This window comes from Plecotus auritus, assembly GCF_963455305.1.
Source record: "Plecotus auritus genome assembly, chromosome: 3".
Taxonomy (NCBI): domain Eukaryota; kingdom Metazoa; phylum Chordata; class Mammalia; order Chiroptera; family Vespertilionidae; genus Plecotus; species Plecotus auritus.
In genome coordinates this window covers 23,721,849-23,737,095 of record NC_137772.1, presented here as the reverse complement: position 1 = coordinate 23,737,095, position 15,247 = coordinate 23,721,849, and the positions used below count along the sequence as shown (strand labels likewise).

The 15,247-nt window shown below is 35.8% G+C and overlaps 1 protein-coding gene across 1 annotated transcript in view; it reads right to left on the bottom strand.

Annotated features, from left to right (window-relative positions):
- KCNU1 (potassium calcium-activated channel subfamily U member 1) overlaps positions 1-7,478 on the bottom strand; it is a gene marked incomplete at both ends in the record, with an annotated part of 120,536 nt that extends 113,058 nt beyond the window's left edge. Inside the window, 2 exon segments of the mRNA XM_080659015.1 lie at positions 4,537-4,656; positions 7,284-7,478. Of these exon segments, the coding sequence (XP_080515141.1) occupies positions 4,537-4,656; positions 7,284-7,478 (315 nt within the window).
- Positions 7,479-15,247: the final 7,769 nt, after the last annotated feature.

Here is a 15,247-nt window from a genome sequence, read left to right as displayed (position 1 = left end):
CCAGCCAAAAACACACGAACAAAAAACCCCACAAACAACTAGAAAAACACACACACAACACAAAATGTGACAAAAATAGATAGTTCACATTGATAAAAGACACAATAAGTCAAAAAGATATACTAGGTAATTTTACGCAGTAATTGCTGTTATTTAAAATATATACTCTTCAAAATCTGTTGGAAATGCAAGCTATTTGATAAAACTGTAAATGAAAATTTTTGGCATTCCCCTTTCAGTCACCAAATAATTAAGGATGTGGAAAACATAAATAACATAATTAGTAGTGCTTATATAGCAAACATATACTACGCATATTCTTTCAAAAGTCCATTAAGTAGTAATAAAAATCGATCATATAGCAGGCAACAAACAATTTCCCCATAAATTCTATAAACTAGATACCATAAAAGCAGTGATATCCATAAATTTTAGCAAAGTAGAAAAGACAGTCACTCTATCCCACAAAAAATAAAAGCAGACCACATTCCTCTCAATAGACCATGAATCAAACAAGGAAAATTAAAATTTAAAACAATGTAAAGATGAATTAGACATTAATAAAAATAATAACATTACTTGCCAAAGTCTGTGAGATATGGCCAAAGAAGTACCTAAGGAAAAAAATTTTGTAAATAAAATTCAACTGAAGAAGCCAAAAGACCAGGCCAGCCTGGACCAACTATACAAAATATACCTGAGAATGTTGCTAAGAATCTACAAGTTTGAAGGAAGAAACTCATGGCAGTGGATGGAGATAGGGGTAAGGAAGAAACCATTTTTTTACTATGTACCCTGTGATACTTTTTGAATATTTTACCATGTGCATACAAAGACCAACAATAAAATCATCCAGAAATAATCAAGTGTGAATATTGTATTTGCTACCAGTGTTTTCTTTTTTCATATGATTAAGATCTATAAACTAAAGCATAGTCTCATACTGTTTTCATAACAAAATGAGTTCCTGGTGCTTGGTGGTATAATAAATATAAAATGTGAAATAAGAAAGGAAATGAAAAAAAGTAGATGAAGATACATTTCAAGGTGGTAGCAAAGGTTTTTAAGTTTAATTTAATTTTTAACATAAGCAATGGATTTAAAGTGTAAGGAGACTGATCATTTCTAGTATGTTTTATAATTTTCTTTTTCTAGAAGTAACATTACATTACAAAAATGAGCAAAACCCAGCAAAATAAATTGTTATTTAGTCAATTTTCCCAGTATCATTTTTGAAATATTCTTTCTCATCTTCAGATGAATTGTGATGCTTTCTTTGCTCATTTAGTTGTTCTGTATACTAAGAATGACAACTGTTGCTCTAGCCAAGGGCTTATTTATTACTTTAACTACAGAAAGAATGGTACATTCACAGAAAAGATTGCACTTTTTTACAGGAAGGAGTTAAGGCAGAATACCCCAAAAAATAGAAGTCAAAGAAGATAGAAAAACAGAATCTGGACATAAAGTAGTGCCTAGAATTAGGCTAAAAATATACACTTCTAAAAGAGAGGAGCATAATTTTGGTTCTAAAATGTCTAGTGATCAGAAAAACAAAGAAACAGTAAATTACACAATTAACAGCATCTTCCTCCCACCCCCACCCAAAGGAACAGATTGGTTAAGACTAGGACTATATTTAGAACTAAATTAAACAGAAAATAGCCCAAACCCATAGAGGCAATTGATACTTTGCCATGTTCTAATTTCTAGAAGGAACTTTAAGAAGGTATCCTGTTTTGAAGATAATATTTTTCCCTTTGATTATTGGAATTGGAATTTTCTGCCTCCTCCTTTCTACTTGTTTATCTTCCTCCTTCTTTTTCCTTTTATATTTTTTTATCATCTTCTCTTCCTGTTCCCCTCTCCCCCTTCTTTTCTTCTTCTTCCACTGTGTGGTTAGCCATGAATCCTCCTTCAACATATTAAGGACATTAGCCTGTAGAGATTTTTAATTTGCTATCTTTGGGAGTTTTGATGTAGATACTATGCTTTCATTGTAAAAGAAAAGTGGGTGTTTGCTTTCTTTTATTTCCTAAGTCCTGGCACTGTTGAGTTATCATTAGAGAAATCCAATCATTGAATATTTTTTTACTAGGCCTTGAAATCATCAAGCTCTCCCATAGGAGGAGGGTGAGGAGGGGTAGTGGTGGTGATGTTAACATAGGTCTTTGACATCTTTATTTCTTCCAAATATTTGATTTAAGTTACTTTCTTTTATGGTCATTTTTGGTAATTTATATTGTCCTAAGGAAACATGCAGTTATCAAATTTAATTACAAATATAACTTTCAAAGTCCTTTATATCTGTACTTATTTTCTTATTTTAAGGTCTTATTCCATATGTACTTGTGCGTCTCTCTTTTCCTTGTTTAGACTAGCTATTGGTTTCTCTATTTTGTTGTGTTTCAAATAATCAGCTGTTTTATGATTCATTAATTTCTGACTCTCTTTTTATATTTATTATTATGCTTTTATTTAGTGTGTTTTATTTCTCTACCTTTTTGAGATTGAAACTTAATTTGTTTATTTATTTTTTATTTATCAAAATGAATTTTTATTGTTATGCACTTAACCCAGAAACACTCTCATATCATACTTTAGGTATAAGTGATATGTGGTTTTTCACTATTTTTATGCTTTAAATATACAAAAATTATTATTTTTATTTCTCTGAGTCAAGAATCATTAAAGAGAAATTTTTAAAAGTTTAGCTGTAAGGTCTTTGTTTTGGGTTCTTTATTTTTTTCTGGTTTTATTTAGTATTTTCTTATCTATTTATTGCACTTTGTTCAGTTAAAGTTGTCTGTCTGTACTTTGCATGTTTTATAGTTAGGATTTTTTTGTGGCCTAATACATGCTGAATTTTTATAAATAGTCAAAAAACACTTGTAAGTTTAATTTCTGTTTTCCGCATTTGAAGTTTGACCATTTCAATCATCTCTCTCTTATTAATTAAGCTACTGTGGTCTTCCTTATGATGATGATTATTATTCTATCTATTTCCTGATATGAGATAACTGAAATAAAAGTTCCTACTACTTTTGTGTTTTAATATTTCTTCTTTATTTCTTGTATTTCTCATTTAGTCATTATCTTTAAGTTATATTTTTTGGTGAGTGGTATTCCTGATGTCATATCTTGGTTGAAGTTTGTTACATTTATCATTATAATGGTTATGTTTTGAATGATGTTCTCCCAAAAATATATTTTGAAGTCCTTTAGAAATAGGGTCTTTGCAAATGTATTCAAGTTAAGCAAAGGTCATAGGATGGACTCATCCAATATCACTGGTGGTCTTATAAAAAGGGGAAATTGTTAGATTATATAAGGTCTCTTCCCTAGTGACCTTTCATACATTATTTCCAATATTATCATCTTACCATCAAACATGATTAGAACATTTGAAGAGATCCTAACCAAGAAATCCCTGTTATGATCTGAAAGAATTACAAAATACTTCTCTAATAGATCACACTGACAGAGATTTGGAGGGTGGAGGCGGGGTGGGGGGGGGGGGAGGGGACCAAAACTTGAGAAAGAAAGGAGAGGCATTTTCCCAGATGATTCTACATTCCTTTCAGATTTTATCAAAGCAATTTTATTTCTGTACTTCCAAATAAGTTTCAAACATTAATTATATCTGAATTATACAACGTTAATTAGAAAAGAGCAACCTTTTTACCAATTATAAAAAAAGCAGAAACTTCAGCTTACTTATGTCTACTACTATCAAACCACCAACTGATGGCAGTATACCCTCAAATTACAGATCCCAGTTTAATATTTCAGATCAAACTATACTACTGAAATGATGAGCAGCACAATATTCATTTATAGAGCCTGGTATTTCAAGACAATGGGATGTAAAAATTCCCGTGACATAATCTTTTCCTTCAAGGAGCTCACAGTGTACTGGAGAGAGAGGCATAGGCACCGATAATTTTAATAACAGTGTTCAATGCATATTATAGAGCCTTAGAGACAAATTCTTAGCCTAATCTGGAGATAAGGTAAGATTTTGCAAGGAGATGACACCTGGACTGAGTTTTAATATGTCCAAATTACTAAGATTAAAACACAAAGTAAAATTACAAATATAATGGAAGGGCAAAAAATGACTACTTTGTAGAAGGAAGAGGCTATTGGATTCAAAGGATGGGAAAACAGTTGTACATTTCAGGCCAGATAATCCACTAAACATAAATATTTCTTGAACATTTGCTATATGCCAGGCATTCATAGAAGGACAAAATGTGCACAACCTTTGCCCTAATAAAGCTTTTCTTCTGGAGGACAAGCTGACAATAAATCCAAAATGTAATGCCAAGTAATTATATTCGCACCACAGAAGAGATAAGCAAAACAGTGGCTAAAGAGGAGAGACCCAGAGATGGCTTTGAGAAGTAGTGATGTTTTAGATAAGGCCATCAGGGAACACTATATGCTTACGTGAGTGATAAAATTGCATATACCAACTATACTCATGCTTGTGGCTAAAGTCTGTTAGCAAAGTAACAATGAAAATGTACTTACCAACACTTGCCCCACAATGGTCTGTGCCGAAAGTAACATTTCAATTCGATCACGAAATACTCCATGGAGGTAGAGACTTTTTAAATGTTTATTACGGCTGCTCCTTGCCAAGATTAGTTTCTATAAGCGAGAGAAAGGAATTGAGTGTGACCTGGAACTTGGAGAAAGTAATCTGTTTATAGATTCTCCTGTGCTGTGGTATCCGCCAGAAATTACCCCACCTATTCCAAACCAGGGATCCCTGAAGTCATTCATTCAGTATTTCAAGAGATGGACTTTATTGAATTTGCATTGTACTGGTCTTCTGCACAGGTTTTTATCTCTGAATTGTACATCTTCATCATGCTTTTCTCACACACTCTTAGTCCAGACCCTTCAAACTGACATTATTGTAATGATCAGGTTTGGGAGCGCCATGTTCTTTCTGCTCTGGGAACAAGTGTCTTATCCTTTTCTATCAAGATACATGGACAAAGGAAAAAACTTACAAATTCATTTTTAGGTGATTACTTAAGTATCTGCTTTTTTGAGAGAAAAAGAAGGAAGTTTTAGCAATTTGATTCTGCTTTTAGTTCATTATCTAGTATTACATCTTGCTGAAATTATAATCATTTCTCACATTTGCAAATTGCCTTTACTTAGTATATTTGGCATTTGTTATTACCCTATGATGACAAAGTGTGAATGGATCCATTGTATATTGGTAAGGAAGTCGAGGTATAGAGAAATTCAATGGCTTGTCCACAAGCAGGCCATCAGGAAAGGCTGGGGTCTAAACTAGCCTCTGTGTCTGTTGATGGTCTTGAACTACCACTGAGAAAGACACAGCATGCTGACCGGACCCTCTGACTTTTAGAAAAGTTCACTTGGGGTAGGGCCAGGGTTTTGAAATGACTTTATTTTTCTACTTATATTTTCTGAGTGGTAGAAGAGAAGTCTCAGTAAATGACTATTGGATAGAGTTCATATATTGATCAATGATTTGCCCTCTAATACTTATGATTCATCATGAGCATTCCTGAGATTTTTGATAATTGATTTTTTAAAAATATTCAATATAACATTAATATAGAACACTCATCCTAATTTCATTATAAAATTGGAGGTGCCTTCTGTGGGAAAACAAATTGGCCCTAAGATATAATAAAATCATACTTACTAATATAGTAAACCTTTTAAAAATGCACATTTAAAGAGAAAAATTATGACTCTCCAAACAATTTTAAAAGAACTTTTGTCAGTACCCATATTTGTGGCATTTTTTACAATAGGCCAACTTTCCCAAAAGCTTAGAGTAAAAATACTGCACTCTTCCATTTACATTAACTTAACAAATTCTTAAGAAGTCATTCAACTTTTATCAAAGTCCTCAACATTCAAGAGCAGAACGGTATAATATTCTGGTTGCTTCGGCCTCATTTCTTACCTTTTTGTAACATTTGCTTTCTATTTCAAATTAAAAGATACCTCTGCACCAAAGGGTAGACAGGAATTACATCCAAAGAAAGAAGCAACAAATACAGTAAATATTTATAGACAAATGAGTTCTCACATTTTTGTAACCACGCGTAAATGAATATAATGGGGAAGAAGATATATGTCCTAGAACAGGAGTCTAAGAAGATTAAATTATTCTGCCAATTGAATTGTGCATTGAAAATAGCAAAGAAGGCTGATCCACCATACCCATTCATGTACTCTGTCAATATTGTTAAGAAGTCAATACTCCAGAACTATTTCCCCAATTTTTATATTACTGCCTAAAGTCTTTAATCTACAAATAATTAGTAACAGAATGAACTTATTTAACAACAGAATCTATGAACTTCAATACTGGGTACTTCTCCAATACAGAAACCTGAATTCTATATTATGAGATTGCCAATGACTTTAAGTACCTAGTTATAAATTCTGTTGTTTTGTGTCAATGTTTAGCATTAAGAGAAATGTTTTAAGCAACCTTTCAATATTAATTATATTGCACAGATGAAATGTGTTCTGTTAGGAAAATTACTATAATCAGAGAAACATAGTGTGGCAAGCAATATTGGAAACAAGCCACACATGGCATATTAAAACTCTCTGCTTTGGACCACTGGTAATGGAATAACCATTATGTAGCATATAAGCAATGTCTTATATGGGTAATACATCATTATTCTCGCCATCATCATTTAACAGGGGTCATTCAATAGCAACCATCTTGCTAAACTTGTTTGGCATGAAAAGGTCTCTGCATTTGAGGCTGGGTGTCAGGTGCGTGTATGTGTGGATGTCCATGTGTAGTTCTGTGAGTGTGTTTGTGGAATACAAAAGGCAGTGTACATATGGGAATGCATATGCTTCCTGAATGATGGATCTATGAAAGTGAGGTTGACTTTGGTTTTCCTTTTTTCCTCCCTCTTAGGACCTAGCACAATTGTCATTTTAAAATTCGTAACAGAGGAATAAACAATGTTTGTGGGTGTTTTTCCTGTCAGAAAAGCAATCTGTTTCAAGAGCTAACATCAACCATATATCATCAACCATATAGCCATACAGTAAGTGGTGGGATAAAAGGTTGGCTCTATACCTGAGACCCTTGGAATAGTGGCCTAAGGGATCAGCCCCTTTCTAAGGCATCAGTTCAGAGCTGGCTCTCTTAGCCTGTGAAAACTCAGTGAAGCTTTAATTATTTCCTAAACACAAACACATGTCAAACCTGTCTCTGATCTTCATACAGTGGGATCCCAAATAAGGAAACTGACCAAGAGAATTCCTGTTCCCTTGAAGTTTTGCCATTTTTTGATGCCTGTCCACAGTAGCCGGAAAAGGAATAAGATGAGGAGTCCACTTAAGAAGGTCACTAAGGAGGAAAGAATAAATGCGGCTTGGATCTCAGTTGTACAGGACAATTTTCCCATTTCTTCCCCATTATCATTTCGTTGCTTGGTTTGAAACATCGGGAAGCTGAATGTCAGAATTCTATTATGTCATTATCACATGGTAATGATTCCAGGAATTAGAATTCAGTGTATTACAGAGTCTTAACACTGGGTGCCATGCAATAAGTGGTTCTAAGGACATGGGTTGACTAACCACTGAGATGCTGACTCATAGGATGCTAGTGAATGAACAGAGGGAGAAAGCTGAGGTCCACAACATGGGTCTTCAGATGATGTGAATTCTAGATCTGATTTTATTATTCACTTTCTCAATGACCTTGAGGAAGTTACATCCTTTGTCGCCTTGGTCCATGGGCTATCTACTTGGTTTGCGCAGTCAAGCAATTTCAGAATAACTTTTTTTTTTCCATGAAATGACATCCAATCATCTGTGTGTCAGTGAGTTGGTTCTTCATCTTAACGAATGCCATATTCTCAGTAATCTTGCAAGGACAGATGATAGAACAACTTAGGATTTTAGCTTATCCTTTCAATAAGAAAGGCATGGTGTAGAGTGCAGGTATTGTAGTGGGCAATTTTACCAGTGTGAACATTGGTCATTTGTTATTTGAACCCAGGACTCTGTTCCTTTTATCTCTCCTTTTTGGGACCTTCCACTTTCTTGTTTTTATCCCTGTCCTGTCAACAAAACCTTTGGTCTAGCAGAGGCAAAGTTCAGGATGAGAGCAATTTCTTGTTTTCTCTGATGTTTTCAAAGGTGTAAGAAATATCATGCCTTTCATTGTGCATGAGTGGTTGGCAAAATGTCAGAGTGGAAGGACCCCCCAGCTATTGTGAAGACAACCTGACACGAGGTGATGAGACCCAGAAGAAATGTCATTGCCCTGTGCAGTCCACCATGACTCCATTGTGTGGAGCAGACTATTTCTAGAAGAGAAGTACATTTCCTAGAACTGCTGCCACAGTTATTTTGTCACGGGGGATGTAGATGACTAGGGAAAAACTGCTGTTTGTGACTTGGAAGCAATTCAGTGTTCAGAACATGGGAGGTAGACGACTTTGAAGCAACTTCACCCTTCACTATACTCTTCTTGTACTCAAGAGTTTAAAGACACAACAATAATATCTACTCTGTGGGGTGCCTACTACAAGCAGAATCTTTGTCAAGTGTGTGTGTGTGTGTGTGTGTGTGTGTGTGTGTGTGTTTGTGTGTAACTACTATGTGCCAGGCACTGGAGGCAGAATGGTCAACAAAACAAACACAGTTCATCCCCTGATGGGCAATACAGTCAACCCAGGGAAACACAATTAGAAACTGGGGGAGGTGTTTTGAGGGGAAATGTAGTGGAAGGAGGAAACTGATCTAGGTGAAGAATTCAGAGGCTGTGTCATTTCTGAAGCTGAGCTCTGAGGCACTAGAAGGAACCAGGGGCAGGACCCTTGGTGGGCTGGAGAAGCTGGGGACATATTGTTAGACAGAAGGATTACCGTGGGCAAAGGTGGAAAAGAGATGGCACTCTGAAGAGGGTAGTTGATGGAAAGCAGTGATCCAAGAGAAGGCTGGCTATGTATGAAGGGAAGCAGATCATGAAAGGCATTGTGTTCCAGTTTAAGATGAAAAAAAATACAAATACAAACTTTATCATTTGAAGGATTTTAAAGAAGGGAGTTAAATGATTGAATGCCAATCAGAGAAGACCTTGGTCCAGAGTGAGAGGAGGCTAATCCAGTGAGTGTGCTGGTGGGTGGGGCAAGCAGGTGGCCAGGATGGAAGGTCTCTGCACATCTGCACATGGAGATGAGTGTGAGGATGTGTCACCACTGACCCTGCATTCCTGGCCGGTACTTCTGAGTGGTGGTTGAGGCCTTTCACTGCTACCCTTTTAAAACTAGATCTAAGAAATAAACAACACTATGCTACTGAAGATTTCTTTTTTTCAGATGAATTTTTTAAGATGGCCATGATTTGATTAGAAAAATAGCTTTACTTTGTACACATCTCCATAATTTACATCTGGGCACTCAAATATTCTGGGGAAATTATACTTTATAATGAGATAGAACATATGTTTCATTTTTAAAATTTACTTTCTTCAGGAAATGTGTCATACCTAAAGAAGGAAAGCACTTCAATCTTTAAGTGTATATAGCAGCACTCATGAATGTTTGTGTGTGTTTAATGCTTCTGAAAGTAATAAATCATATTGTAAAGTTCTCTTTTAAGGGCCTATATCCATCTGTCATAATTAATGCTATAACCCTACCTTCTTCTGTTTCTATTACCAGACCTTTAATTCTTACCCCTAAGGAACATCCACCCACCAGGCAAACACTGGTGAGGACATACAAGGCCCCAGTTCATGCAGCTAGTCAGTGACACACCAGGTCTAAGGTCAAGGGTGAAGATGGTTTTACCTCCACAGAACACTTACATCACAGCGAAAGAACATCCCAGGAAGAGGTTTCTGGGGTAAACATCTTCTTATTGACTTAATGTATCTGTCACTTTGGGAATGTTACTTAAAGTTCATTGCCTGAGCTGCTCCAAGTGTTTACATGAAGCTATTTTAGTCACCAAGTCATCTTTCACCTTCTTAATGTTTCATTTTTGGTTTAACTCCTCAAGTTTCATGAAATGGGAAAGATAGTATATTAACCACTTTTAGAGAAAGCTTACTTTTGAAAGAAGATAATTTAATCCATATTCTATTTAGATCCACGACCTATGGAAAGCCACCGTTTAAAAAAGGTGCTGTACTTTTTTCTTCTCTCTTTTTATTCTAAATGGATAAACCATAGCAAGGCACTCTGGTGGGCCCTTTAATCCAATAGACTGTATATACTATTTTGGTGATTTTATTTTTATTTTTTTAAGTTTTTTTTTTATTATTAAGGTATTATATGTGTACATATCTTACCATTGGGTGATTTTATTTTTAGAAACTATCATTTCTTGAGAGGCTGATATTATAAATAATGTAATCATATTTAAAATCCATACAGAAATCTTGAGTTTTGTTTTTATCTTTTTTTTTCAAATGTGTGGTGTACTTCTGAAGTATAAGCCTTTGGCTGAGCTTCTTATGCTCCCCCAATCTTCATTTTCTCATCAGTAAAATGAGGAGGCTGGACTGGTATTTGAGATTCCGACCAGCTTGCACACTCCAAGAATCTTTGATTGTATAATCCCAGATTATGTCTCTAACAGATTATAATTATTTTTTAATATTCCAGTGTCTGATCTTATTCCCCAGATGAATTTTTTTTTTGGAAAAAAAGAATGAAGAAGCCTCGATTCTAAGTGAGTTTTTTTAAGGGGTATCCCACTTGATAAATTAACTTGGATTTCTTCTCAGGTCTCATGGAACTACTTTCTTCAGAGGAATATGCTGAACTTGGCCACATTCTCTGATTCCATCTCAGAATCCAGATCCTCTTTACTCTGTGATCTGATTAGAAATGTACTAACTGGTGTGCCAGAGAGATTATTCCTTCCCCTCCCTCTGACCAGTCTCCCGTTCCTTTTTCTTACTGATTTGCTTTCTTTGGTGATTCAGAGTTATGGATCATTTTGGCTATTTGCAAAGTGCATATGTGTGTCCATATGTATATGAAATACATGAGGGTTTTACTTGGTGAATTGCTAAATGCAATGTGAAGAATTGCATCAACTTCTTTAATTGTCTGATTCGTAATTCCTAATTATTCTACTAAATGTTTGGAGGGTGGTCTTCAAAAATCATGGTACAAGTATAACAAAAAAAGTTAAGAGGTGAACCTCCTCCATATGGCCAGTAGATGGAAGTATTTCATAGGTAATTAACAAGCAGTAGGGTTTTGGTTTTGGGTTTTGTTTTGTTTTTAAGAAAATGGAGGACTCATCAGGAAAAGAAGTAGACAGGAGAAATGAAAAACAGAAACTAAGCAAGGAAGACCGGGACATCCAATTCTATAAAATACAGGGCTTCCAAACTCAGTCTCACTAAAAACCCATTTTCTGTTCAGGTCGTGTTTATTCTCTGTGACTGCCCCTTTTGAAAAAATAGATGGATAAATTAAACTCTTGATAACTGGAGTTTTTTGGTTGTTGTTGTTTCTCTATGGATCCTAAAAATCTCGTCATGAGAAATGAATAATGCAATCAATCTCTTCAGCAATCAGGCCAGCTGAACATCAAGCTGGTGATTTCATTAGCAAAAGTGGTGTGTTGCTGCTCCAACCAGCCATTCTGGCCATGGTTCCAATGCAGTGGTCATCATGCCATCCTTTGCCCATCCTCTCTACTGTTTGGAATTATTTCTGATCTACCGTCGAATCACCAAGCATTGTCCCAGTAGCTGGTTGCATTATTCCTCTGGGTACTGTGTGAGTATATGTTTCCAAAATCTCAATTTCAATGAACTGTGTGTGTTTGAGTCTCTGGGTGTCATATCCAACCAGAAGATTCTGTTGAAAAGCTGAGTTGTCACTAACGGCATAATAAATGACAGCCATCATCTCTGTATCAGCTCCTCCTAGATTGGTACCTTCATCTAAACATGCCTCTCCAAAGGCCCTTGTCTCCTTGCAAGTTTTGGGTATGAAAAGACAGAGTCCATCTTTGGTTTGGAAATAACCCAGCAGGTTTTATTTATCTCAAGAGAAAAACTATGACTCTATAGATACAAAATAACTTTCTAAAAATCAGATTTATTTTAATCTACCTATTTTAAAGAAAATCCAAACAAATGATATAGAGTACAAGCATGATGCAAATAAAGTGCTCTGAAATGGCTTAATGTCTTTTAAGATAGAGCCTTGCTTCCTCACCCAGCTCTAATTGTTTTTCCCATCAAAGGATAATGTCGCCCTTTTTATTAGAATTTCTGACATTCTTCATCAGTATTGTGATTATAATTGCATTTCTCTAAAAACTGCCTCTATAAGCAATGCCCTTAATAGAGAGTTTGAATGTAACTGTTGCACAATATGTCCATTTTCTTTTTTTTTCAGGATATCCTTGAAGTAAGAACCTTTTGGAATGTAATATGCAAAAACTATATAGATTAGCATTGAGGTAGAAGAATTATTGAGCATTACATCTATTTATCCTTGAGCCCTACTTCTTTTAAAACACAAGGAAACCAAGACCAAGGTAGAGGAATATACTTTCTAGTTTGTGAATGCAGAACTACCTCAACCCATCCAAATCCATAGTATTTGAGAGAAAAAAAGGTCAACCTATGATGGTGCGTAGTCATCAAAGATTAATGGTGAGCTTATTTAGTAAAATGTTTGGAACTCCCGAGTACTTTAAAACATATTTTTATCTCACTTCTAACAAGCTTTAAACTGATAGTAGGAAGAAAAACATACCACTGAAGAGAATAAAATCCTTTCTAGCCAGGAGAGATAATGAAAGGAGACAGTATAACATTTTGTTGGCGAGCTTTTATTTGTTCATTGAGAAGATATAACTCCATGGGATGGCCATCACTGAGCTAGTAAACCCCTTCCTCTCCTCATTTACACTGTTTCTAATCAATAAAGACAAGGGCCAGGTTACCCCTAGTAAGTGTCATTGCAGTTACTCACCATAGCAAAGATTGCTCTTTGAAAACCTTGCCACAAGAGAGCAACATTGACTAACTTTTGCCCTGAAAACATTTTTTTTTTAAGGGAAAGAGATCTTTTTGCCCTGGAGTACATCCCAAATAAATCCTTCAAAAAAAATCATATGTTTGCAGGTCCTGCTCAGAATAAGAGGGGGAATAATGGAATCCTGGGTAACAGTGAGATACATTGGCTCTCCTTTTGCCTACCAATGCCTTGGCTCACCTCAATGAAGTTAAAAGGACAGATGTTTGGGGCTGTGCACATGAATCTCATTAGTTTGGGAAAAGTTAATCAGGGAACCTTTCCTCTCTGGATTTTCACATGTCAGAGAACTGTGACATGTTTGCAAAGTTAATCCTTGCCCTGAAGCATTATCGTTGGATTAGTAAACTTAATGAAAGAAACAAAAAGATAAAGCATTTTAGTGCATCTCCACTCAAAATGTCTTCTTCAGTATGGGGCCTTCTTGCTGCAAAGATCCCTTAAAGAGTAATCTCAATCACAGACAATCAAGATCCACTCCATAAATCAATTAATAGGCAAGAGAATCTTCAAAAATATCCCCATTTAATGTGCATTCAAAACAAAGCACAGAAAGCTAGGAGAAATTTAACAGTTTCCTCCAGAAAGACAGTGACGCTAAAAGGAAGATGGTTCAGGACTCTCTTCCATGGCTTTGTGCATCCTCCCTAATCTCTCCCCCAACAAGAAATAAGCTTCCGGGACCCCTTTTGATTTCTAGACTCTTCTTTCTAAACCTGTTCCACACATTTGTCATTCTCCCTCATCCTACCTGTCCTATATGCTTCTCACTTCTAGAGTGAGGCAACAGTTGATAGCAGAGATGTTTAGAGTCTAGTACTCCTGCCTGGCCAACACCCACATAATCAGATCATTAACCTTTCTATTGGGTGTGGGGTTGGGGATCAAACAGTTCTGCTTCCCTGTTTGCTGAGGATTCCTAGTTTAACTAACATGCATTTCTATCAAATGGGCACTCTGTCACTTGTACTCTAATACAAATCACCTCTCCTAGAATAATTGACAGTACACAATAGCTGTATTTCTCAGCTTTGATACAACCTGGCTGAATCAAGTAGATGGAATGAAATCAACCCAACATATCACTCACATTGTTTACAAACTCATTACTTACAGGGGAGTCATGGACTCTGTAGATGGTAGCTCCTCCCCTGGAGAGTCAAGTGGTCCTTTGTTACCAGGAGAATGCCCTGGGCCTTCAAGTGATAACTTTGAGTCTTGGCTTTACTACTTACAAGATCTGAAAACAACAAAAACTCCTGAGAGATAAAACACCTATGCTCTCTTACTCATAGATTGCATGAAGGTCCAGTTAGGTATTATGAGGAAAGCACTCTGTAAATTTAAAGTATTAAGCCCTCAGTGGGATAGTACTTTGGACACTCAATAATAATAGCTGTCATTTATTGAGCATAGAGTTCCATATTAAACACTTTATGAAAATTGTCTCACTAAATCATCACAACTGTGCATGAGAGATATACATTTCCCTGCTTTGGAGATTAAAAGTTTGAGATCTAGAGAAATTCAGCAATTTGTCAAAGGTCTCTTAGCTAACAAGGGTAATTTTAATTCAAAGCCCAGTCTGCAGTGTAGTCAACTCCAGAATCAGTGTTCTCACTGATGGGGTTCAGGATATGTTACCCCAAAGTATGGCATGTTGGCATATTAAATATTTTAAGTAATTTTTTTTTAAAATGGCAGAAATAAAAAGGTCACTTAGACCTTCTTCCTTCCCTTCTTTGCTTTCCCTTGAAATAGGTCATAAAACTTCCAGGTAAAAGGCACCCACACTATGCTGGGTGGGAAGAAGCATTGCTATCACCTGAGACAGGGAATTTAGGGCCAAGAAGGCTGTATATATGTATTTTAAAAGTGCTAAACTAACTTTCATTTTTCTAGTTATTCCTTTACCATTAACTACCCCTATTCTGAACGCCTTTGTCTTGTCAATTCTTCACAAATGTACTTTTTTTCTCTGAAAGGTATAAAAGCTTCTTTCTGTGGTCATTTCTTCAGGTCTTCATTCTCTTGTGAAGGCTTCCATGTACATGTAAAAATTCAGTAAAATTTATATGCCTTTTTTGTGTTCATCTGCCCTTGTCAGTTTAATTTTCAGACCCAGCCAGGTACACTAAGAGTTTTAAGGAAAATGTTTTCCTTCTCTACATGACCATTAACCAGAATTA